Genomic DNA, 23,761 nt, shown 5'->3' with positions numbered 1-23,761 from the left:
TTTAAAGAACACACTTAAAAATCAGTTATGGTCTGAGGACAGCACTAAAGTAATCACCAAAGTAGCTAAAGTCACTGAGTGGTTTCAGAAGGCTTCAGAGTATCAGATACATTGAGGACATCCATATCAGCATCTAAGTCATCTTGTTCTTCAAATACCTCTTTCTTTGCAGATGTTAAATAATAAATGCAGTGCACTCAGAGGCATTGAGTGGTCCTTTTTACTAAGGTACACCGAAAAATGGCCTGTGGTAGTGTAGACATGTTTTGGGTGCGTGCAGAATTATTTTTCAGCGCGCCTACAAAAAAAATGCCTTTTTTCTTATTTTTGCCAAAAATAGACGTAAGGCAAAATGAAAATTGCTGCGCGTCCATTTTGGGTCTGAGACCTTACCACCAGCAGTAACCAGGTGTTAATGACCTATGTGCATCAAATACGTCCGAAAATAAAAATTATTTTTCGAAGCACGTATCAGATGCGCACCAAAAATCACCGCAACAGCCACGCAGTAGCCAGGCGGTAACTCCATTTTGGCACACATTGGGCACTCATAGCCATTTATGCGGCTTGGTAAAAGGACCCTTGAGTCTTCAGGAACCTCAAGCACCTTTTTCAAATATCGTTTAAACATATCATGAGGTGTAGTAAAAGGCACTCTTGGAAAGTTAATTACAAGGAGTTATGCAAAAGTAGTTTCCAAGTTTTCAGTTTTACGCTTCAAGATAGTCAAATGATTACGTCATATTTAACAAAGGAAAATACTATTTTAGCTGCATGGTCATCCAAGGTTTGAGTAATTTGTAACGTCTGCTTTTTAAGAGTATTAATGTGGAAGTATTACCTTGGATCATCATCATTTATTAATTTTATATACCGTTTCTTATTGCTATTGCAAAACAGAACGGTTTACATTAAAAAGAAATACTTCTCATACAAACAAATAAGAACTCCAATCACTGATAGAAAAGCACAGCAACCCCCCAAAAAAACATTTCTAGTAGAATCTACTACTCCAAAAAATATATATATATCCATATTAGCAAACTGCAAAGATAATTTACCTAGGTCTGACATTTGCAGTTCATATCACTTGCAAAATGAAAAAAGGTGGTCCTGGAATCTCAAGGATTACTGCCGCCACACTGCCTTGACTTTTTACTGTCCTCAGATCTGGTGCAGCCGTGTCTCCTCCAGTCTCCATTGCTGTAACTTGCTAACGCAGAGGGAGTTGAAAAATTTCCTGTGAGAACCTCCCCCCATGCTGCAGAAAACTCTACTGCTGTATACTGAGAAACTGCAACCGAGTAAGTGGGGAAACCAGCGAAGGTTGTGGTGGACGTGTCCGCAAATTGGGAGTCAAAGCAAGATCAGAGCTAAGTCAAATGATGCTCCTCCTGGCAGCAGCGTTGATATAGACAGCGACTCAAAGTCTGGAGGAGCAGTCCTCTCACACTGTGCAAAGATATCCATCAGCCCCAAAACACGTCTAGAAGGTTGAGTCTGAAAATCAGAGGGAAAAACCCTCAGGTTTCCCCTTTTCACCATTAAGAAATCGGCATGTAAAGCACTGCACTATGCTGCTGCTGCCATCTTGACTCTTCCCCTGCACCATACCACCCAGCATGCCTCAGTTTGATGTTTTGGAACTTTCTCATTATCTTTATTGATCTTGATCCTTTGAGATACCCATCTCTCAAGGACACCTCCGATTGTAATGGTTTTATTTTACCTTCAATAAGTGTGTGTTACGAAGGGACCTTCCACTGCTTTGGCAGATGCATACTGGAGTTTTCCACTGAGCACCAGCAGGTTATATTGGTGAGTTCACTGGAAAAGATCAGTTTTCTCTACCTTCAACTGCTGGTGGGAGGGGATAACACTCACTTGTTCAGAGCTATATGGCCAACTAAAGGAAAGAAAGTTATCAGTTAAGACACAATTTCACCATATGTACAAACAAATCTTCCTTCCTCTTTGCTGGTAGCAAGTCTCCATCTGAAATAACCTCCAGAACCTATAAAGTCCAGGGCACACAATAAAGCAGACAACCCACCCCCAATGCTGTTTAACATGACAACTTTATTATATTAGTACACAATCAGGGAAAAAAAAGTTTACTTCAGATACCATATGAAAATTCAAAAAAAAAAAAAAAAAAAAGAGGTGAAAAACAGTATGGCTAGGGTTCATAGAAGGGGAATACATTTCCTGAAACATTAAAAAAAAATCTATTCTAGCTACACCAATAGTTATATATCACTTAAAAGAAATAAAGGGATTACATGTTTTAAAAAGGGAGATAAACTCTCCTAAACCTCTGAGTATTTGCAATCTCTTACGGTTAATGTGTGCAAGTCACATAATCACGCATATCTTACGAATAAAATTAGGTCACGTGATCAGAAATCATGGTTATTGTGTCAGTCACATGTGCAATTTTTTTTTTTAGGTTGTATGAATGAGTTTCTATGAACTAATCTGGCAATAATACATTACTGAACTGAAGAAGTCAAACCACTTAAGAACAGGCTAAGAGCCAAAAGGAGAAGACCTCAGGAGCTGGAATTTTTATTCTTATAACCTGAGTTCACTTTCCCTCAGGCCCTCACAAAATTTGATTTTCTGTTTTGGAAGCCACTATTGCTGGTGCTTCTGACATGAACAGGGTAACAATAGTGTTCTGCATACGTTGCAAGATGTGATACTAGCAGTTTGGTAATAGCTAAATCCATTTAAGCCTACACTACCAACCACTTTTCATATAAAAAAGCAGACCTTTCTTCATATAAAATTCTTCACTAAGGCAGTAATACTTAAAAAAAAATTTTAGGAAATAAATCAACTTACCATTATAGCTTCCCCAAACTCCAAAATTGGAGCTTTGTGGATGGCAAAATAATTTATATCCCATGTTTTGTTTTCTGCTTATGAAGTTTTAATCCTGTTCATGACATCAGTTATTGCCACAATGACAGGCACTGATGTCACAAGCTTCATCTATGAAAGCAGCAGCAAGGGATTACGCATATCTGCACAATGCTTCTTAAAAAATCTTTACCTTCATTTACTGGACAAAAAAAAAACCACACAAAAATGAATAATACAAGGAAGATGCACAAATTTCAGTTTCTTATGTCCCGTCACTTTAGGTTCAAAATGAAATTTACTCTTTATACAGAGGCAGGAGACAGACTAGTTACCTCTGTGAATCTGAGAGCTATTCTTCAGGCAAAAACAGAAAGGTGCACTACTGCTCTCACAGTAACAAAGAGAGATTTACAGTACATACTTTCATACTGGCTGTCTCAGTCTCTGCTCTTGTAGGGAAGTGTTAAAATTGAAGGACCTAGACATGCTGTGAAACTAAAGAAAACAGTTAATCTAAAACAAGGCAGTCGATGAATGAACCTGGAAAGAAGAGCAGGTTCTGAACTTTTCCCATCCACAAAAAAAATCTCATTTTTTTTCTGCATCTCCTCCATTATTTGGCAGAGTTGTGGCCCTATTTCCCCCCCCCCCCCCCCCCGTGTGAGTGTGGTGGTTCTTTCTTCAGTTCAAATATGGTTAAGTATGAACTGAAGAGGACCATCCAAAATCTCACACAGCACTGACCTGGCATGAAAGAACATAACAGGCATACATATGTACACAGTCTAAAAAAACAATAGTCCTTCCCATCTGACTGTCCCATGAGACATAACCAAGAGCCACCACAGGAAATGGCAAAGAGGAGGAAGTACTGCCTCTGCTGTATGACAACCACCACCCATACATGCACTGGTTGAGAACAGTATTCAATTCAAATATTTAGCTTAATGGAATGGGAACAAAAACCTCTGGACTGTATGGTAGAGTTCACTCGGGGATGAGAACAGACAGCTCATTATGCTGCCTAGTTCTTGCTTCTTTCCCTTTATTTGTCCTCCTTGTTCTGTGGCAGATGAATCGGAAAACAAGACTGGCAAGAAGCTTCATGGTAGGCTATAGAACTGTGGTTTAAAAAAAAAAAAAAAAAAAAACAGCTCTGAGGTATGAAAAAATAATTTTAGCAATAAAAATTGATCCACAGGTCAAATATCGGAGCCTCTCCTTCAGAAGATTTTTCCTTTCTTTTTGTTCTTTTCCATAGTTCTGAAAGAATAAAAAAAAAGTGTTGAATTAAAACAGCAGAAAGAAGGGATAGGAGACACTGCATACCTTTATTTAAAAGTAGCCTTACAGGATTTTACCTAACCTTGAGATGCTAGCAAGTGAGCAGGTAGAAGACTGATGTTTCTATCTTCCCACTACCTTACTTATTATTTTTAAACATCATGGGTACCTTAGACCACCACCAGGATCACTGAACCAGCAACTTAGTTATTTTTTGTCAGTATTTGTGATTCTCAGACTACAGTGATTCAAAATCTAGAGAAAAATACTTGCTCTACAGAAACAGCTGGGTAGCGGGATTAGAGCTCAGCCATTTTAGATTGTGAATCTTACACTTTCTATCAGCAAACAGAATTGAGTCAGGAACACAAGTGAGGTGACATCATTCAACGGCACAAAGATGAAACTGTTCTCCCAGAGTTTTCTCAGCATACGCAGCCCTTCCCACATAGCAGCCTCCTCAGCATCTCAGTTTTGTTTTTTTCCACTCAGCCGAATGGATGCGTAACAAAAGTCCTTCCATGTATATGGTTTTCTGATGTTCACTGATTTTGTCATATTTCTCTTTCATACTGTGTTGCCTAAGCTGGATTTTTTGGTCTTGTTCAAAGTGTGGCAGAAATATTCAAAATTCCAACAAGCACACCAAATGCCCTCTGTGCCTCAGTCCTGAACACAACCAATCATATTGTAAACACTGTGCTCGAATGTTGCACAGAGCATGATGATATCACTACAACTGACTCGGAGCATTTGGATGCTGAGACATTGCTCTTGGGAAAGTTTCACAAAAAGGCTTCCTCTGAGCAGGAGCTATCACTGTTGCGCAGACTAGTGAAGAATCTTCATGAAGAAGCCTTCAACCTCTCAGCACAGTGACCCTAAGATAGTCACCCAAAGGGCACAGACCCTTCAGGTATCTAAGCCAAAGAGCTAGTATTTGCATAGGAAGACCAATGCAGACTCCCTGATAAATGGAGGTACTGAGCGTCAATGCTTCTTTCCTGGAGCCATCTGATCTTGTACCCAGTTCTTTTAGCACAGAATGTCCTACTGTTGTGCAATCAACTGTGCAACATCTTACTCCTAAGGCTACTATACTGGTTACAGTGGCTCATGAATCTTCCTCATCAAAACATCTTTACAGTTGCCTGAGCATTTAAGCTCAATATTCAAGGTTCAGTTTTATTTGATACACCATGTTATAATTAAAATCAAAGTGCTTCAATAATTATTATAAAAATGGGGAAAGAGAAATAAGAAGCATACAAAATAAAAACCATAACAAGATATGCAAAAAGAAAGAAATTGTATATAATAATTAAATTCGAAATAAAATTACTAGTTAAGGGTGAAAGGGAAACAAGAATATGTATCTCTGCTCGTTGCTAGTCCACCACTAGGAGGGAGATGCAATCAAAAGCTATCAATCAATCAATCAATCAATAAATAAATAAATAAAAGAAGGCTCAAGTGTAATATATAATGGCAAACAGTTCCATAATGTAGGAGCCATAACTGAAAATAAATACACCGGGTGTTTTTAAAGCAAATTCTACAACACAAAGGAACAATCAGTTTTCTCAGAAGAAAAAGGAAACCTAGACATAAGAAATCAAGTAGCTAGAAAAGCATTCAGGTTACCCACAGTGAAGGGCTTTGTAAGCAGGAAGAATATTGGAAACCAATGTTCAACAAAAATGAAGCATTACATGATTATGTTGTACAGTAGCTTCATATAGGATATGGTACTAATTGTAGCCTATGAATTTGGGATGCCAGAAGGCCTTGGTAAAGAGAATTACAATATCTAATTTTGATATAACCAAAAGAGAGAAGCAGAAAATGTAGAGAATAAAAATCAAAAATATCCAGCCAGAGCAAATCTGTCGTACAGTTTTAAAAAAACAACCTAAAATATGTTTGCACATGAAAATAAAGAGATTCATCAGTAAGCACACCAAGGATCTGGATGGAATGACAGAGTGGCAAACAACCCCTTCAAAAGAAGGGAAGAGAAATAAGGGAGATTTTTTACCAGGGGTAAAAAAACAAAATATGAATTGATACTTAGATGGCTTAAGTTCAAGTTCATTATCTACTTATGATCTACATAAGTACATAAGTAATGCCATACTGGGAAAAGACCAAGGGTCCATCGAGCCCAGCATCCTGTCCACGACAGTGGCCAATCCAGGCCAAGGGCACCTGGCAAGCTTCCCAAACGTACAAACATTCTATACATGTTATTCCTGGAATTAATTTTAAAGACATTTCTGCAATGCAGTCAGCAGAATAAATATCCAACGGAAGAAGAAATTATATATCTTCTTTTTTTAATTTATCATTTTACATAATTACATTCACATTTATCATATAAATGTATAAAGAAAAACAAGAAATTTAAATATAGAAGAAATAAAGAATTTTTTTTCTCAATAAATTTTTAAATAATTGACTACAACTGGGAGATCCAAGATCAGGAAAACAACAAAGAAATTAAGAAAAACTCAGAATGGTTAATCTTACAATTCATATTTTCTGAGGGAGGAAGGTCAATCGGTAATTGCAGCCAGTACAGTGATAACTAAAGGAGGCTGCTGGAGCGGATTCTTCATCTGTTCTTTCAACTCCACAAACTCTTGTAGTTTCTTAGGTTCAACAAACAGCTAATTATTAGAATCTAAAGAAATACAACATTTACAAGGGAATCGCACTAGGAAGGACCCACCCAGGGCAATTACTCTTGGCTTAAAAGCCAAGAGCTCACGCCTCCTAGTCTGTGACTCCCTTGATATGTCAGGAAATATTTTTATCTTTGAACCCAAAAAACTATCAGCCATGTGACGAAAATACAACTTCAAAACATTATTCCTATCTAAATCAAACCCGAAAGTCAATAAGAGAGTATCTGTAATTTCTGAATTTTCCAAAATGTCAGTTAAATTCACATCTCTTTTCTCTGAGGAGGAAAATTTAGAACAAATATAAATCACTTTAGACACCACAGGGTGGCTATCAGCTGGTATTTGCAAAATATCAGAGAAATATTTCTTAAGCAATTCAGTAGCAGATATATAAGATGTTTTAGGAAAGTTTATCATTCTCAAGTTATTTTTCCTTAATTGGTTCTCCAGAAATTCCAATTTTTTTACAAGAAACATAACTAGCCTTCATTACCAAATTCACTGATTTTCGTAGAGAAACCATATCCGTAGTCAAAGTCTCAATTTTTGTATCTTGGGCTTCCACTTTGTTAGATAGGGATTGATATAAATTCTTTAACTCACATGTTTGTTCCTGGGAAATCTTGAACATTTGAAGAAGAGAGTTATTAACGCTCTGAAGCGCTTCCCATAGTGTGTCCATTGTGACATTTTCTGGCTTCACCAGCTCCAATTTCTTCACGGAAACCGCTCCGGATATCTTTGGAGAGAAGAGCTCATTCTCCAATCCCCTAGTTGGTTTATTATCTGGAGTAGATGCTGCGCCAGGGCCTCCTCGGGTCACGTGAAAATCCTGACCCAATTCGGGCGTTTCCACAATCGACCTCCACAGCGAGGCATTATGTTTCTGGGTCTTGGAGGGGTCGTGCCAACAGGGGGACTCAAAGTCACTCCCTCCCCACTGGAATTCGGCAATAACGCCTTGCTGTTCCCCGAAGCAGGAACTGGTATCCCCGACGTTATGACCCCAAATCTCTCCAAAGTAGGCTGAGAAGTGGTGGGATTCCCAGCCGTGTTCGAGGAGGGTAATATCAGGGCTTTTCCTTTTCTCTTCCCCATTTCTCTGGGAAGCGTGCCTACTTCGTCAGGTATTCTGGAGGAAAACGGGAGCTCAGCTAATGTATGTCCTCCCTCGACGCCATCTTGGATCTCATGAAATTATATATCTTCTGTGTAAATGAACAGCAAAAACCCAAGAGTTTGGAGTAAAAGTGCCAAGGGGGCAAGACAGATATTGAATAACATAGGCCCAAGGATAGAGCCCTGTGGAACCCCAGAAAAAAAGTGATTTTGATTTCAGAAATTGTTGAGCCTGTAAAACTCAAAAGCTACGTTCAGAACTGACACAAGATCTGACAGATGCTGTAGAACATGCATTTACACACGGAGGGCAATGATTCCCTCAAAACTTTTATCTACAAAGTGTTCAGCAATAGAATCAACAGTAAGAGTAGAAGATGCAGGTAAGAGCCCAATTTAGTAGCCTTTTAAGTAATTTTTAAAAAAGGCATAGAATTTGGACATTTATGTAGAAGGTCAGAATAAGTTTTATTGACTAATATCAATGAATTACAATAGAATTTAGATTGCTGCCAAAAATAAAAAAAGAACTCAAAGAACTAGACATACTTTTATGCCCTTTCCTTTCAGCACAGTGAAATAGTTAGGGTCTGTTTGGTTGTTTTTTTTTTTTTTTTTTTTTTTTGGGGGGGGGGGGGGGGGGGGAGATTTAAACTAGGATGATCCCAAGGTTGTGATTTTCTAAAAGTAGAAATACTGCAGAGCAGCTATGATCCAGGCCCAAAGATAAAATAGAATCCCATGTGTCAATTTCTGAATTCAAAGGTAGTGAAAAGAAATCCTGACCCCCTTTATGTCACAACTCTTCCTAATGTGTCTTTGTTGTCCTCTTCAGATTCTGAGAATGAACTAGGTCATTTAATTCCTCCATCTTTTCCTGATCTACTTTCATCTAATCGCTCATATCAGCTTACCTGTAACATCTCGCCTTCCCCTCCCCTCAGGCGTCCCTCAAGATTCCATCCCTGCACCAACTCTTTTTGACTTTTTTCTCTCTGTCATTCAAAATCAGACATATAGTCCATTTTGTTACGTAGATGACACATACATTTTATGTCACTTATGCCTCAACACCAGTCTTTCACATGTCTCCACCTGGCTTTAAGGACAATCTTCTTTATCTAAATTATTCAAAATGTGAATCCATTCGTTTTTCCTATTTCCGTAGCACATCACTCCCCCTACCTGTTATTGATGGCTTTCAGTTGTATTGCAAGGACTCGATTAAAATTTCAGATGTCACCTTTGATTCACAACTCACTTCATAACGTTTCTTGAGAAGTGAAAGACTTCCGCTTACAAGATTGTTTCTCCATGGACACAGCTCACTCCAAATTGTAGACAGTCCACCCAAACTTAGGCTGCACACTGGCACTGGTGCAGCCTAAGCTGAGTATACAGACTCCACCACAGGTTGTTTTCATGGACAGAGCTCACCCCAAGTTGTAGACAGAGTCTACCCAAACTTCTTTCAACACCAGCACTGGAAGAAGTCAACACAAGGTTGTTTTCACATTGGCACTACTAAAGCTGCATTGAAAGAGTCCACTCGAGGCTGTTTAGCCAAAGCCGCATTGAAAGAGTGCACCCAAGGTTGTTTTCAGAATAGCACCGGGAGCAGCCAAAGCCGCGTTGAAGGAGTCCACTCGAGGTTGTTTTCAGAATGGTATAGACAGAGCCCACCCCGACGTAGCTAAACATTGGCAGGAATGGTTTTTGGGCAGGGAGGGGGTGGGCTTCATCCCGGAGTAGCTAAACATCGGCTGGAGAGGAAATGTAAGTAAAAAAACAAAACAGAACAAAAAAAAGGGGGCCAAGACATGATCGCATTATAAGCAGAATTGTATTATTGCAGGGTGCATTATAATGGGGTTCCACTGTAGTTTACAAATCTCGCCTCTCCCTTCATAACTGAACAACTTACTCATCCCTTACACTCCCCTCCGACCCTTACAGTCAGCTGACCAAGATCTTCTCTCCCTCCCACTCCTGGCTGTTCTTCACTACAAAATCTCATAAGACACTGCCTTCAGATATATTGGCCCCAAACTTTGCAACAACCTTTCCAACCACATTAGAAAACTTCCCTCCCTTTCAGCTTTCACGAAGGCACTTATGTTTCAACGGTTTTTTATTGATGAATCAAAAATTACAAATCCACCTCAGCACAACGATTTCAGTACAATATTGCAACACTCACGGTAGTAACACAACAAATATACACCACTGCTTACAGTCATCAAACTTTTAACATTTTTACCCCCCCCCCCAACTATGCTTTATATTCATGTTTCAACAGTTCTTATTGATGATATTATACAGATAACAATTATCATCGATGTTTTAGTATAACACCCCCCTCCCCCCCTGTCAGCATTCTAAAACAGTCGACTTTGAACTCATATGTTCCCCCAACCCATATCAAACTTCCACCACTCTCAAAATTTAGTAAGGAACAGAATGTTACCAAAAATTAGAACAGTAAAACAAACAGTGAAATCCTTCCCTCCCCCCCCACCTACCCCCCTCCCCTTGTTGAGAGATATCCAGACTTCCAACTTCTTACCACACAGGATGGTCTGACTTCAATATATATTTAAAGCGAGTTCACCACTAAACTCCGCCCCTTAGGAGACAGGCTGTGAATATATGCCCCCCAAACATCCAAGAACCGCCTCAGCCGCCCAGGGGAGCTGCCCACACCTCTCCTCTCAAACAACATAAACTCATGTAGCTTGTTGCGCCAATGCCAGAAGTCCGGAGGGGTCTCCGCCACCCACTGGCTCATTATTAGCCTCTTACCAATCAAAAAGGCCTTTCCGAACCAATTGACGGGCCGAGCCCCCCTGTAAAAGAAAAGCTTCATATTTGTCTAACAAAATTCCCATCGGAGAGCACATGATTCTCGAATCCAAAAGATCCGCCAGATATTGAGCAATGGAGTCCCAAAAATGTCTCACTTTATAGCAGCTCCACAAACAATGAAAAAGAGATCCCGGAGCCCTCCCACATTTCCCACATAAGGGCGTAGAAACTCCCCCCATCTTGAATATCTGAGCCTTCGTTAAATAGGCCCTATGAAGAATGCGATATTGGCACTCTCTAAGCCCTGCACTCCCCGCCAACCTCCGTATCCTGGCCGTCAAAACATCGAAATCTAAAGTAATATGTGGTCTCTCCAAATCTCCTGCCCACCTCTGTCGAATATACTCCCGATCCTTGGGCGTCAAAAACTTCCCTAACACTTTGAGCAACCCAGAAATAGAAAGACGTTCACTCTGTACCGAATGGAAAAACTGCCTCAAAAGACGACAGTGCCCAGAGCCCAGGGCCTCTGTCTCCAATGAATCCACATAGTGTTTTAACTGGGCATGGGCAAAAGCACCTCCCATATCATATCCTAGCCCCAGTGCTCCCAGATTCAACATGTAACCTTGCCGGTTCAACACATGCTCCAACCGAGTTATCCCATGTCGCGCCCAGATCCGAAAAACCGCATTCTCCAAACCCGGCCGAAACAGCAAGTTACCTTGAATAGGAAGAAGATCTGAGGTGCACCGACTCAGGCCAAACATCCGCATCATATCTCTCCAAAGCGTCCGTAGAGGGAGTACTAGTATACTGGAACGCAAATCAGGAGGAAGTGACTTGCTGTGAGCCTGCAAAAGAAAGTGAAAATGACACGGCGCATAGTATTGGCTTTCCAACCTCCTCCAAGTGTAATCATCTCGCGCCAAAAACCAATCGCCAAGATAACGCAGGAGACAAGCCCAATTATACCTCCTCAAATCCGGGAGCCCCAGGCCTCCTTCTCTCCATGTCCCTTGCAGCATGTGCAACGGTAATTTTGCCTTCCTACCTCCCCAACAGAAACGCCTAATCACCTTTGTCAACAGATTCAAATCCCTTGTTTTCAAATAAAGGGGCAGCATATGTACAGTGGGGGAAATAAGTATTTGATCCCTTGCTGATTTTGTAAGTTTGCCCACTGACAAAGACATGAGCAGCCCATAATTGAAGGGTAGGTTATTGGTAACAGTGAGAGATAGCACATCACAAATTAAATCCGGAAAATCACATTGTGGAAAGTATATGAATTTATTTGCATTCTGCAGAGGGAAATAAGTATTTAATCCCTCTGGCAAACAAGACCTAATACTTGGTGGCAAAACCCTTGTTGGCAAGCACAGCGGTCAGACGTCTTCTGTAGTTGATGATGAGGTTTGCACACATGTCAGGAGGAATTTTGGTCCACTCCTCTTTGCAGATCATCTCTAAATCATTAAGAGTTCTGGGCTGTCGCTTGGCAACTCGCAGCTTCAGCTCCCTCCATAAGTTTTCAATGGGATTAAGGTCTGGTGACTGGCTAGGCCACTCCATGACCCTAATGTGCTTCTTCCTGAGCCACTCCTTTGTTGCCTTGGCTGTATGTTTTGGGTCATTGTCGTGCTGGAAGACCCAGCCACGACCCATTTTTAAGGCCCTGGCGGAGGGAAGGAGGTTGTCACTCAGAATTGTATGGTACATGGCCCCATCCATTCTCCCATTGATGCGGTGAAGTAGTCCTGTGCCCTTAGCAGAGAAACACCCCCAAAACATAACATTTCCACCTCCATGCTTGACAGTGGGGACGGTGTTCTTTGGGTCATAGGCAGCATTTCTCTTCCTCCAAACACGGCGAGTTGAGTTCATGCCAAAGAGCTCAATTTTTGTCTCATCTGACCACAGCACCTTCTCCCAATCACTCTCGGCATCATTCAGGTGTTCACTGGCAAACTTCAGACGGGCCGTCACATGTGCCTTCCGGAGCAGGGGGACCTTGCGGGCACTGCAGGATTGCAATCCGTTATGTCGTAATGTGTTACCAATGGTTTTCGTGGTGACAGTGGTCCCAGCTGCCTTGAGATCATTGACAAGTTCCCCCCTTGTAGTTGTAGGCTGATTTCTAACCTTCCTCATGATCAAGGATACCCCACGAGGTGAGATTTTGCGTGGAGCCCCAGATCTTTGTCGATTGACAGTCATTTTGTACTTCTTCCATTTTCTTACTATGGCACCAACAGTTGTCTCCTTCTCGCCCAGCGTCTTACTGATGGTTTTGTAGCCCATTCCAGCCTTGTGCAGGTGTATGATCTTGTCCCTGACATCCTTAGACAGCTCCTTGCTCTTGGCCATTTTGTAGAGGTTAGAGTCTGACTGATTCACTGAGTCTGTGGACAGGTGTCTTTCATACAGGTGACCATTGCCGACAGCTGTCTGTCATGCAGGTAACGAGTTGATTTGGAGCATCTACCTGGTCTGTAGGGGCCAGATCTCTTACTGGTTGGTGGGGGATCAAATACTTATTTCCCTCTGCAGAATGCAAATAAATTCATATACTTTCCACAATGTGATTTTCCGGATTTAATTTGTGATGTGCTATCTCTCACTGTTACCAATAACCTACCCTTCAATTATGGGCTGCTCATGTCTTTGTCAGTGGGCAAACTTACAAAATCAGCAAGGGATCAAATACTTATTTCCCCCACTGTAATAGGTATAACCACCTAGGGAACTCCACCATTCTGAATAACTGAATCCGCCCACTAAGAGATAGTGGCAAAGACTGCCAAGCACGCAGTCTCTCCGTTGAGGCTCTCAACAATCTAGAAACATTCAGGCTATACAATTCTGAGACTTTCATCGAGATATGTAGGCCGAGATACTTAAAAGATCCTGGCGCCCATCGAAGAGGGAATTCCTCGCCCCACGTCTGCCTTAGGTCCTCCATCGAGGACAATGCCAATGATTTACTGTAATTGAGACGGAACCCCGCAAAATCTCCAAACTCCGTAAATAGTTCCAAGAGAGCCGGTAGAGAAGAGCGCGGCTCTGTAAGATGTACAAGCAAGTCGTCTGCGAAAGCAGAGAGCAAGAACTCGGAATCTCCTATCTGTACACCCTTAATCTCCGGGTGCTGTATCATTTCACGGAGAAGAGGATCCAAGGATAGAATGAACAAAAGAGGAGACAAGGGACACCCCTGCCTCGTCCCTCTATAAATCCGGAAGGATCTCGAACGTTCTCCATTTACCCACACATAGGCCTTCGGCTCCGAGTATAAAACCTTGATAGCCTCTAGAAAAAAACCCTCAAAACCGTAAGAGCGTAAAACAGCAAACAAATACGACCAACTGACCCGGTCAAACGCCTTTTCCGCGTCAAAACTAACTAAAAGCGACGGTAGGCGTTTCCGGGCTACAACTTCCAGAGAGGTCAATAGAGATCGAACATTTTTCACTGCCGTCCTCCCCCTCACAAAACCCACCTGGGACTCCTCAACCAGGGGTGGTAAGACTAAGGCTAATCGATTGGCTAAGATTTTAGCATATAATTTCGCGTCCACGTTGATTAGAGAAATGGGTCTGTAAGATTCAGGGTCCACCACGCTCTTCCCCTCTTTAGGTATCACAACAATTTGAGCCTCCTGAAATGTACCAGGGAGCGCCTGCGTGGACACCATTGAGTTGAACAAAGTCAATAAAGGCCCCTGAACCTGATCAAAAAACTGCTTATAAAATTCTACTCTATAACCATCAGGTCCAGGAGCTTTGTGAGAAGCACTCTGTTGTAAGGCCAACATCAGTTCCCCCTCAGTAAATGGTGCATTCAAACACTCCCTCTGCCGATCAGAGAGGCTAGGTAAAACCAAGTTGTCGAAATACAGAGTACTATCTAACACTACATCCTGATCCGAGGCATATAACGCCTCATAAAACTTACCAAAAGTGTCCGCAATATCCCCAGCTTCTCTCATCATCCTCCCATCCCTGGCCTTTAACTGTGAAACCCGAATGACCCCCTCCTTTCTACAAACCATCCTAGCCAACATGCTTCCCGCCCTATTACCATATTGAAACAGACGATATTTATAATAGAGCTGAGTCTTGGTCGCCCGTTGATGCAATAGCTCATTCAGTTCTTTCTGCGCCTCCAACAGCGCCACTCTACGTGCAACCGTAGGCGAGTGCCCGTATGCTCTCCGCAGCCTCTGGACCAAGCCTCCTAGACGAACAATTTCCCTATCCCTCATTCTCCTCTTATGTGTTGAGTAGGAAATAATATCTCCTCGTAACACAACCTTTGCTGTTTCCCAGAACAGGGCCGGCTGATCTGCATGAGCTCTATTGTGATAAACATAATCCTCCCATCTATCTAACAGGGGTTTATGAAATCTCGGGTCTCTTACCAGCTCCAAGGGGTATCTCCACATCCAATTACCCGTCCTTCAACCGACTCGTCAGCATCAACCATATCAAAGCGTGGTCAGAGACTGCGTATGGACCAATCTCCGCCTTTTGTACCTGAGAGAATAAGGAATGTGAGACAAACAAATAATCCAGGCGGGACTGAGAACCATGTGCCCTTGAAAGATGGGTGTAGTCCCTCTCAGACGAATGTAACATCCGCCATACATCTACTAGTGCCAGGGCTTTACATAGGGAGGACAGCGCTTTACGACTCCCCCCCGGACTCTGGCAACCTGGGGTGGAACGATCCATGAGAGGGTCACATACCAAGTTGAAGTCTCCACCCACAATCAACTCCCCTTCTGCATGCGGAGACAGCCTCTTAATCAGATCCTGAAAAAATTTACCATTAAACACATTAGGGGCATAGACATTGCAAAAGACCAAAAGGATAAAGTAGGGCGAATTGAATCTTTTTCGTGAACAACAGTTGGCACACATCTCGATATGCCCTCCGCTGCTGAGACACCGCCGTGGAATAATCTTGAAAACAACGCACCACAGAGTTCTCATATTTCAGCTGCTCCACTTTCCTGAGCGCACGAAATATCTCCTGTTTGTGTGCAAAATTAAGCACTTTATATATCACCACTCTGGGCTTTTGATCCTCTTTTCTCAGGGGACCCAGCCTGTGGGCGCGTTCCACTCGCAGCGGACCCGTTACCAATGTCAATTGAAGTGCGGTAGGAAGCCAGGATTCCAGGACAGATCTCAGGTCAGCTTCTTTGATAGTTTCCGGAAGACCTATCATCCTGATATTGCTCCTCCACGCCACTCTACGTGCAACCGTAGGCGAGTGCCCGTATGCTCTCCGCAGCCTCTGGACCAAGCCTCCTAGACGAACAATTTCCCTATCCCTCATTCTCCTCTTATGTGTTGAGTAGGAAATAATATCTCCTCGTAACACAACCTTTGCTGTTTCCCAGAACAGGGCCGGCTGATCTGCATGAGCTCTATTGTGATAAACATAATCCTCCCATCTATCTAACAGGGGTTTATGAAATCTCGGGTCTCTTACCAGCTCCAAGGGGTATCTCCACATCTAATTACCCCGGTCCTTCAACCGACCCGTCAGCGTTAACCATATCAAAGCGTGGTCAGAGACTGCGTATGGACCAATCTCCGCCTTTTGTACCTGAGAGAATAAGGAATGTGAGACAAACAAATAATCCAGGCGGGACTGAGAACCATGTGCCCTTGAAAGATGGGTGTAGTTCCTCTCAGACGAATGTAACATCCGCCATACATCTACTAGTGCCAGGGCTTTACATAGGGAGGACAGCGCTTTACGACTCCCCCCCCGGACTGGCAACCTGGGGTGGAACGATCCATGAGAGGGTCACATACCAAGTTGAAGTCTCCACCCACAATCAACTCCCCTTCTGCATGCGGAGACAGCCTCTTAATCAGATCCTGAAAAAATTTACCATTAAACACATTAGGGGCATAGACATTGCAAAAGACCAAAGGGCGGCCATTAATCTCCACCTTAGTCAAAATCCACCTACCCTCCGGGTCGGCCCAGACGGAGCTGATCCGAAGCGGGATGCTTTTCCGAAAGGGAATCAGCACCCCTGCCTTCCGACCCACCGCCGGGGCTTCCACTAAAGACCCCACCCACCCTCTTTTAAATTTAGCATGTTCTCCAGAGGAGAGATGAGTCTCCTGGAGCAAGGCCACATCGGCCCTCTGTCTCTGTAACTCCTGCAAAACTTTAGTTCGTTTAATAGGGGAGGAAACCCCCCCCCCACATTCCACGAAACTATTTTAAGTGAACTCATAAGTCCAGTAATCATGCATTTGAATAACAATGTTAGTTTCACCAAAAAACAAGAGAGAAGGCCCCCCAGCCCTTAGGCCCTCCCCCCTTAACCATCCATTCCAAGTACTATTCCTCCCTGTTCCTCCCAGATATCTCCACAACCCCTCCCACCCCCCCCCCCAACCCCTCGTCTATCCCCTGTATGACCCTTCATGGCTCCTAAAAAAGAAGCCCAATCACGCGAGCTCCCCCCTTACCTATGTATACCCCATTGTCAGTCACACTTCCCATGTCCCCATTATCATCCAACCCATATATGGCTCATGTACTCATGCCTTAATCCCTCGGCTTCTCCCTCACCACAGAATTATCCTCTGACTACCTATAGAAACCCCAACTGTTTAATAGAACAAAACAATCATTTATCAAGTCCCCATCTTGAAGGCCCCGAAAAACAATACAAATAGCATCACATTATATCGCATAGTGCAACAAGGTCTCTTCAAGTACGTTCTTAGGAACGCCAAGCTCCAGACAAACATCAGGCAGCAAAATCATGCAGTCCCGTTAGATTTCAAAAGTTTTTGTCTACCAGACCGGGTCGCTCATGCTGGTCCCTCAGCCCTCACAGCCTGCTGCGCAAACTTCGACGCCTCCTCCACCGTGTTGAAGAACTGTTGGGACCCTCTATACCAAACCTTCAGCCGGGCAGGATAAAGTAGGGCGAATTGAATCTTTTTCGTGAACAACAGTTGGCACACATCTCGATATGCCCTCCGCTGCTGAGACACCGCCTTGGAATAATCTTGAAAACAACGCACCACAGAGTTCTCATATTTCAGCTGCTCCACTTTCCTGAGCGCACGAAATATCTCCTGTTTGTGTGCAAAATTAAGCACTTTAAATATCACCACTCTGGGCCTTTGATCCTCTTTTCTCAGGGGACCCAGCCTGTGGGCGCGTTCCACTCGCAGCGGACCCGTTATCAATGTCAATTGAAGTGCGGTAGGAAGCCAGGATTCCAGGACAGATCTCAGGTCAGCTTCTTTGATAGTTTCCGGAAGACCTATCATCCTGATATTGCTCCTCCGCGCTCTATTTTCGAGATCTTCCAGTTTAGCCTCTAGGCGTTCCACTTTTTGTTTCAGGGTTTTATCTGAGTGTTCCTGCCGCTGCACAAAGTCTTCTACATCTGATAGCCGCTGCTTGTACTGAGCAAACTCCGTCTGAATGCCGCCCAACTTATCATCTATCCCCTGCAGTTGTTCTGTAATCCGTTGCAACTTTAAATCTACGGAAGCCTCCAGCATCAAGGATACCTCTGCTGCTACCTCTGCAGCCCACGCGGAGCTCACCATCGGAGGACTCCCGCTCCTTGCGTCCGCCATCTTGGACTCGAGGATCCGGCTTCTCGTCCCCTCCTTCTTCCCCGATTTCGCTGCCATCCGCCTTTTTTGTTCGCGTTCCGTCAGCGCCAATGTTAGCTTGGTGTCTCCCCTTTATTCCGGGTGAATCACCGATTTCGCCGACGTGTTTTACCGCTGTAATAGCTCAGGCAAGGAGGGAGCTCTGCACGACGACAGTCACCTTCTAGCCGTGCATCACGTGATCCTCACGAAGGCACTTAAAAACTCACCTATTTTCAGAATCCTTCCCCTTAGTCTAGTCCCTTTTCTCTCTTTTACTTAATTCCTCTTTATTTTTAACCATGTGTACCACTTCCATGCCTATGTGATACATCAAGTGTAATAAATAAATAAAGTGCTTCCAGCTAATGTCTACCTGTATAGTTATCTATTGCATAGTTCAGTCTAGTTTTTGTAAGAACTATAGCACAGAGACAGTTTTGGGCACTTTACTGGCAGAGGGCAGAGCCCTACTGGGTAAGGGACATCATTATACAATTTGACTTATCCAGCACTTGGTAGATCATGAACTGCTGTTAACTATTATGAGTAAAAAATGGAAGTAAGTTCTCCAAAAGTTGAAAGGTTTTTTGATTTCCAGGACATATATGGTGAAATTTCAAGGTTCCATGTCAAAATGCATGGCAAGTTAAATGTGGTGTTCCTCAAGATTCCTTACTTTCACCAACATTATTCAATGAATTATCTACTTTGAGTACATTCTTGGAATTTGGGGGGTTTAAAGCTTTTATTTATGCAGATGACATTACAGTTTTATTACCTATACATCAGGTCTCAAAACAACATTTGAAATTAAATAAAGAAAAAACAAAATTTTTGCTGTTAGGTTAAACTCTGGAATGATAATATCTGGTCACCGTATCTCAAAAGAGATATAGCGGAACTAGAAAAAGCTCCAAGAAAAGCAACTAAAATGATAAAGGAGATGGAACTCCTCTCATATGAGGAAAGGCTAAAGAGGTTAGGGCTGTTCAGCTTGGAAAAAGAGAGCGCGGAGGGGGGATATGATTCAGGTCTACAAAATCCTGAGCGGTATAGAAAGGGTAAAAAATTAATTTTTCACTCTTTCAAAAAGGTATAAAGATCAGGGGCCACTCAAATGAAGTTACATGGAAATACTTTTAAAACAAATAGGAGGAAATATTTTCCACTCAACAAATAGTTAAGCTCTGGAATTTGTTGCCAGAGGATGTGGCAATAGCAGTTAGTATTATCTGGGGTTAAAAAAAACAAAAATGTTTGGACAAGTTCCTGGAGGAAAAGTCCATAGTCTGCTATTGAGAGCCACCGGGAAGCCACTGCTTGCCCCAGGATTGGTAGCATGGAATGTTGTTATTACTTGGGTTACCAGGTACTTGTGAACTGGATTGGCCACTGTTGGAAAAATGATACTGGGCTAGATGGACCATCGGTCTGACCCAGTATGTCTATTTTTTATGTTCTTAATTCAAATTTTAAGGTAAAGGTTAAGGTTTTAGTAAAGAAATCTTGTTGAGTTCAGGAGAATTTGCAGCTTATTAGATTCTACAGTGTTCCATTTAGTAGTGCAAAGTCTACTGCTATCTCAACTTGATTACAGTAGTATCCTATATGCAGTAAGTCACAACACAATTTGCTTAAGAAAATACAAACAATTCAAAGTACAAGCAACTCGTTTAATATTTTCAGCCCATTAAGTACGATTGGTGGAACTACACTGGTTGTCCACAGAAGCTAGAGTATATTTTAAAGTTTGCATTATGATTTTTAAAAGATTGCATGGTTATGTGCCTCAGTCATATGCCAACAAGAGGAAGAATTTTACATGATTCTATACAGTTCCATTTCCCAGACCCCAAGGGAACAACATCTTAGTTCTGCCTTTTTATCAGATTTTATGTACCAGGCTCCAGCACTATGGAATGCGCTTCCTGCTGGTCTTAGAAGAATAAGAAATTATAAAATGTTTAGAAAGGTTTTAAAAATATTCCTTTTTTAAAAAAATACTCACAGCTGGGATATTTTTCTCTGACCTTCCATTGATTCCCAGATTTCTGCCTATTTTTCTTGAACAGTTACCTGCATAGAACCCATGGTATCTGCGGAATACATGAATATTTGTAATGCAATATAATGTAGTTCTAGATCCTTTTGGTATGAGCTATACTAGAGAATGACATGGGAGCGGGTAATCATGGTAAACTGCAGTAATCCGCAGGAAAACAGCAGGAATGGGGAAAATTTTCCAAGTTTTACTGTGGGTGCAAAAAGAGGTTATTTCCCCTGCACCTGCGGTACAACAGACGCCTACCCATTGGCGTAGTTTGGGGGGGCGAGGGGGCATTGCCCCCCCCCCCAAACGCAGGGCTGGCGCAATGCAGCAGGCAGCTCTTCCCGCCCTCAGCTCCTGGACAGGCTTCCTCTTCGTTCCTTCCTGCCCCCCCCCCCCCCACCCGCGTTTAAACCTTTTAATTTCCTCGCAACAGCAGTGAAGCACACAACACAGCGGGCTCGCCTCCAGCCTGTCTCTTCCCTCACTCAGTGTCCCGCCTTCTTGTGATGATGTATTTCCTGTTTCCACGAGAGTGGGACACTTTGTGAGGGAAGGGAAAGGCTGGAGGCAAGCCCGCTGTGTTGTGTGCTTCACTGCCGTCACTGCGAGGACAACAAAGGTGAAAAAGAAATATTTTTATTTAATACTTTTTAAGGGCTGAGATGTGCCTGCTTTGTGAAATGCACGTCTTTTCTATTTTTGTATTTTGCAGAGTGCAGGAGAAAATACATTTCTGTTTCTCTTTGACCAGTGTTTACCTGGCTTTCTTGAGGGAGATCTCTATTTCAGTTTTTCTGTGGTTCCCTGTTTTGTATAGTGAGAAAATAATTAAATGTGTTTGGAGTTGTAGAATGATTAGAAAAATTAGTGCTCATTATTGCTTGCTATGTGAATGAATATTCCATCACTGTTTCATTATTGCTTGCCAGACCAGTCCAGTATTATTATATTTTAAGGACATTTGTTTTAATTCGTGTATGCAGTCCTTACATGCACATGATTTTGCTTTTTAAACCCAAAGGTAAATCTTAAGTGTGGACAGCGAGGCTTCTGTGGATAGGGACAGGGATAGAGTTCGCAGGGACGGGGACAAACTTTGTCCCCGCGCCATTCTCTAAGCTATACTTCACAAAGTATGAAGAGGGATCTATGGGTATTTCTTCTGACCTGTCCCTTCTATCACCAAGGAACAAATCTGAAAATGTGAAATCCTTAGTGCGATCTCAAGTTCCAATGGAATTTTATTATTTATTTAAAAAACTGAAATCAATCAATTTTATATCAATCTTCTTGGCTTTGTCTTCTCTTAAATCGGTCGATGCACAGATGGCACCATCAGTTAGCCCTCATTACAAATGCTTCGGCTCAAGGGTAGGGAATTCATTTAGACAATCAACATTCACAGGGGACAAGATACAAGTCAACTCTCCACATCAACTGTTTGGAACTCATTACAATTTTCTATGCTTTCCTTCACTGTCTTTACAGCTCCTCTGTACTGATTCAGACAGAACATTATCAGCTGTCTATCTGAACCAGCAAAGGGTCTTGGGCTCTCCATCTCTGCTGAGAAATAACTAGAATATGGGACTTTGCAAAAAGCAACTCCCATGCTGATAAAAGTCACTTACATGCTCAGCATGCAAAACCAGTTAGCCAACAAGCTCACCAGGGTACTTTGACCTAAAAACGGTCCTTCAATTCAGACGTTCTAAAGTTAATCTTTCAAGATTACACACCTCAAAACAACCTGTCAGTGAAGAGAATGCAAATCTTCCTTTCTATTGCTGAAACTTATGATCACATCCATGGAATCATAAGTGCCATCTGCTGCAAGACAGGGGAGAAGGAAAAATGGAGCAATGTCTTTATGCCTACCTTCTTATGCCAGTAATACTAAGTGTGCCACACAAGTTCCAGTAAAGTCATTACACAGATTCTCATAGTGCCCTACTGGCTTCAGCAAAATTGGTTCTTTCTCCTTCATAACCTTACAATTCTAACCCTCACAAGTTACTTCAGTTTTTGGCACTAAATCAATCAACAGGAGGGCTGACTTCTTCACCAGACTGCAAGTCTATAGCCCTCACAGCTTTGAAATTTCAGAAGTCTCTAGAATCTACTCTTGGTGTTCCTCAGTCAATCCAAGACATCTTGATAGCCACTCAAAAGCCTTCCATTAGACAAATGCATGCAGTGCTTTGCTGATCCTGTCATATGCCCTCTGTAGTATGTGTATATTGTGATAAGGCTACCGCCAGGGTGGCTAGGATGAAACATTTAAAGCCTGAAATACAAGTACCAGAAGCCAATGCAAGGAGGGAGGCAGAGAGTAGTCTGGAGACAAGGGAATGTATTCCCAGCTCCAACAGGGGGAGCCGGGGGATAGCCAGGCTGAGCCTATAATTTTGTCGCCCACTAGGGGGAGGCAGAGGGAAGAGGCTCAGTTCCTCTGGATACGCAATCAATATACCATGTGGCCCAGCTGGAATAAAGAGGGGCCCATGGAGAGGGAAGAAAATTATTGGATGGATTATATGGAGGGGGGGGGGGGGGGTAGATCAGAAGGAGGAGGAATCCCAGGTGGGAGGAGAAGCCTCTATGGAGTGGGAGAGTTCCAAGGCAGGGCTGGCCAGCTCCAGGGACTGTCCTATGTTAAATTGTACAGCGCTGCGTAACCCTAGTAGCGCTTTAGAAATGTCAAGTAGTAGTAGTAGCTCCTGAGGGTTTGGAAGGGGTTGGAGGTGAGAGTAATCTGCTTTATTGGAAGCCTGATGTATGTGGAAACCTGCTTTATTGGAAATATGACTTATTTGGAAACCTGCTTTATTTACCTGCTTTACTGGAAACCTATGTGCTGGTTTGTGACAGCTGTTGTTGGCTTGATAATAAAAAAACGTTTAACCTAGCCACTGTCTGCAATTGTGGTGAGATCTGGAAGAATGGCTGGTGGACGGCTCCACCTTGCAACATGTGCAGCCAGATGAGATAGCGAAAGTTAAGCAGAACTTCCAGTTTCACAATCTCAGCTGGCTGCACATTTTATAAAAGGCTCACTACATGGAAGACTCCTGTTGCAAAGTCCTCTGTGCCTTTTAAGCCGCAAGAAGCAACATCTCTCCTCAGCTTTCACATCAGCTGGAGAGTTAGTGAGCTTCAAGCATTGGTAAGACTGTATACCCAATTCTGTCATAGCGAAGTTGTCCTTTGGGTATACTGCAAGCTTTTTATCGAAGCTTTATCTCCCTTTGCCTGTAGCCTCCTTCGAACATCAGTAAGACGACCATTCAACT

At 42.7% G+C, this 23,761-nt stretch overlaps 1 protein-coding gene across 2 annotated transcripts in view; it reads right to left on the bottom strand.

Annotated features, from left to right (window-relative positions):
• Positions 1-1,003: 1,003 nt before the first annotated feature.
• The window catches only part of LOC115470519 (septin-7-like), a 343,205-nt gene continuing 320,447 nt past the window's right edge, over positions 1,004-23,761 (bottom strand). For both annotated transcript variants that reach the window (XM_030203751.1, XM_030203752.1), the window contains exon 13: positions 1,004-4,131. In XM_030203751.1, the coding sequence (XP_030059611.1) occupies positions 4,092-4,131 (40 nt within the window). In that variant the 3' untranslated portion in view covers positions 1,004-4,091. The remainder of the gene's footprint in view (positions 4,132-23,761) is intronic.

Source organism: Microcaecilia unicolor, chromosome 5 (assembly GCF_901765095.1).
Source record: "Microcaecilia unicolor chromosome 5, aMicUni1.1, whole genome shotgun sequence".
Lineage (NCBI taxonomy): Eukaryota > Metazoa > Chordata > Amphibia > Gymnophiona > Siphonopidae > Microcaecilia > Microcaecilia unicolor.
Note: the sequence above shows the minus strand (reverse complement) of the source record. Positions and strands in the feature narration are given on the sequence as shown.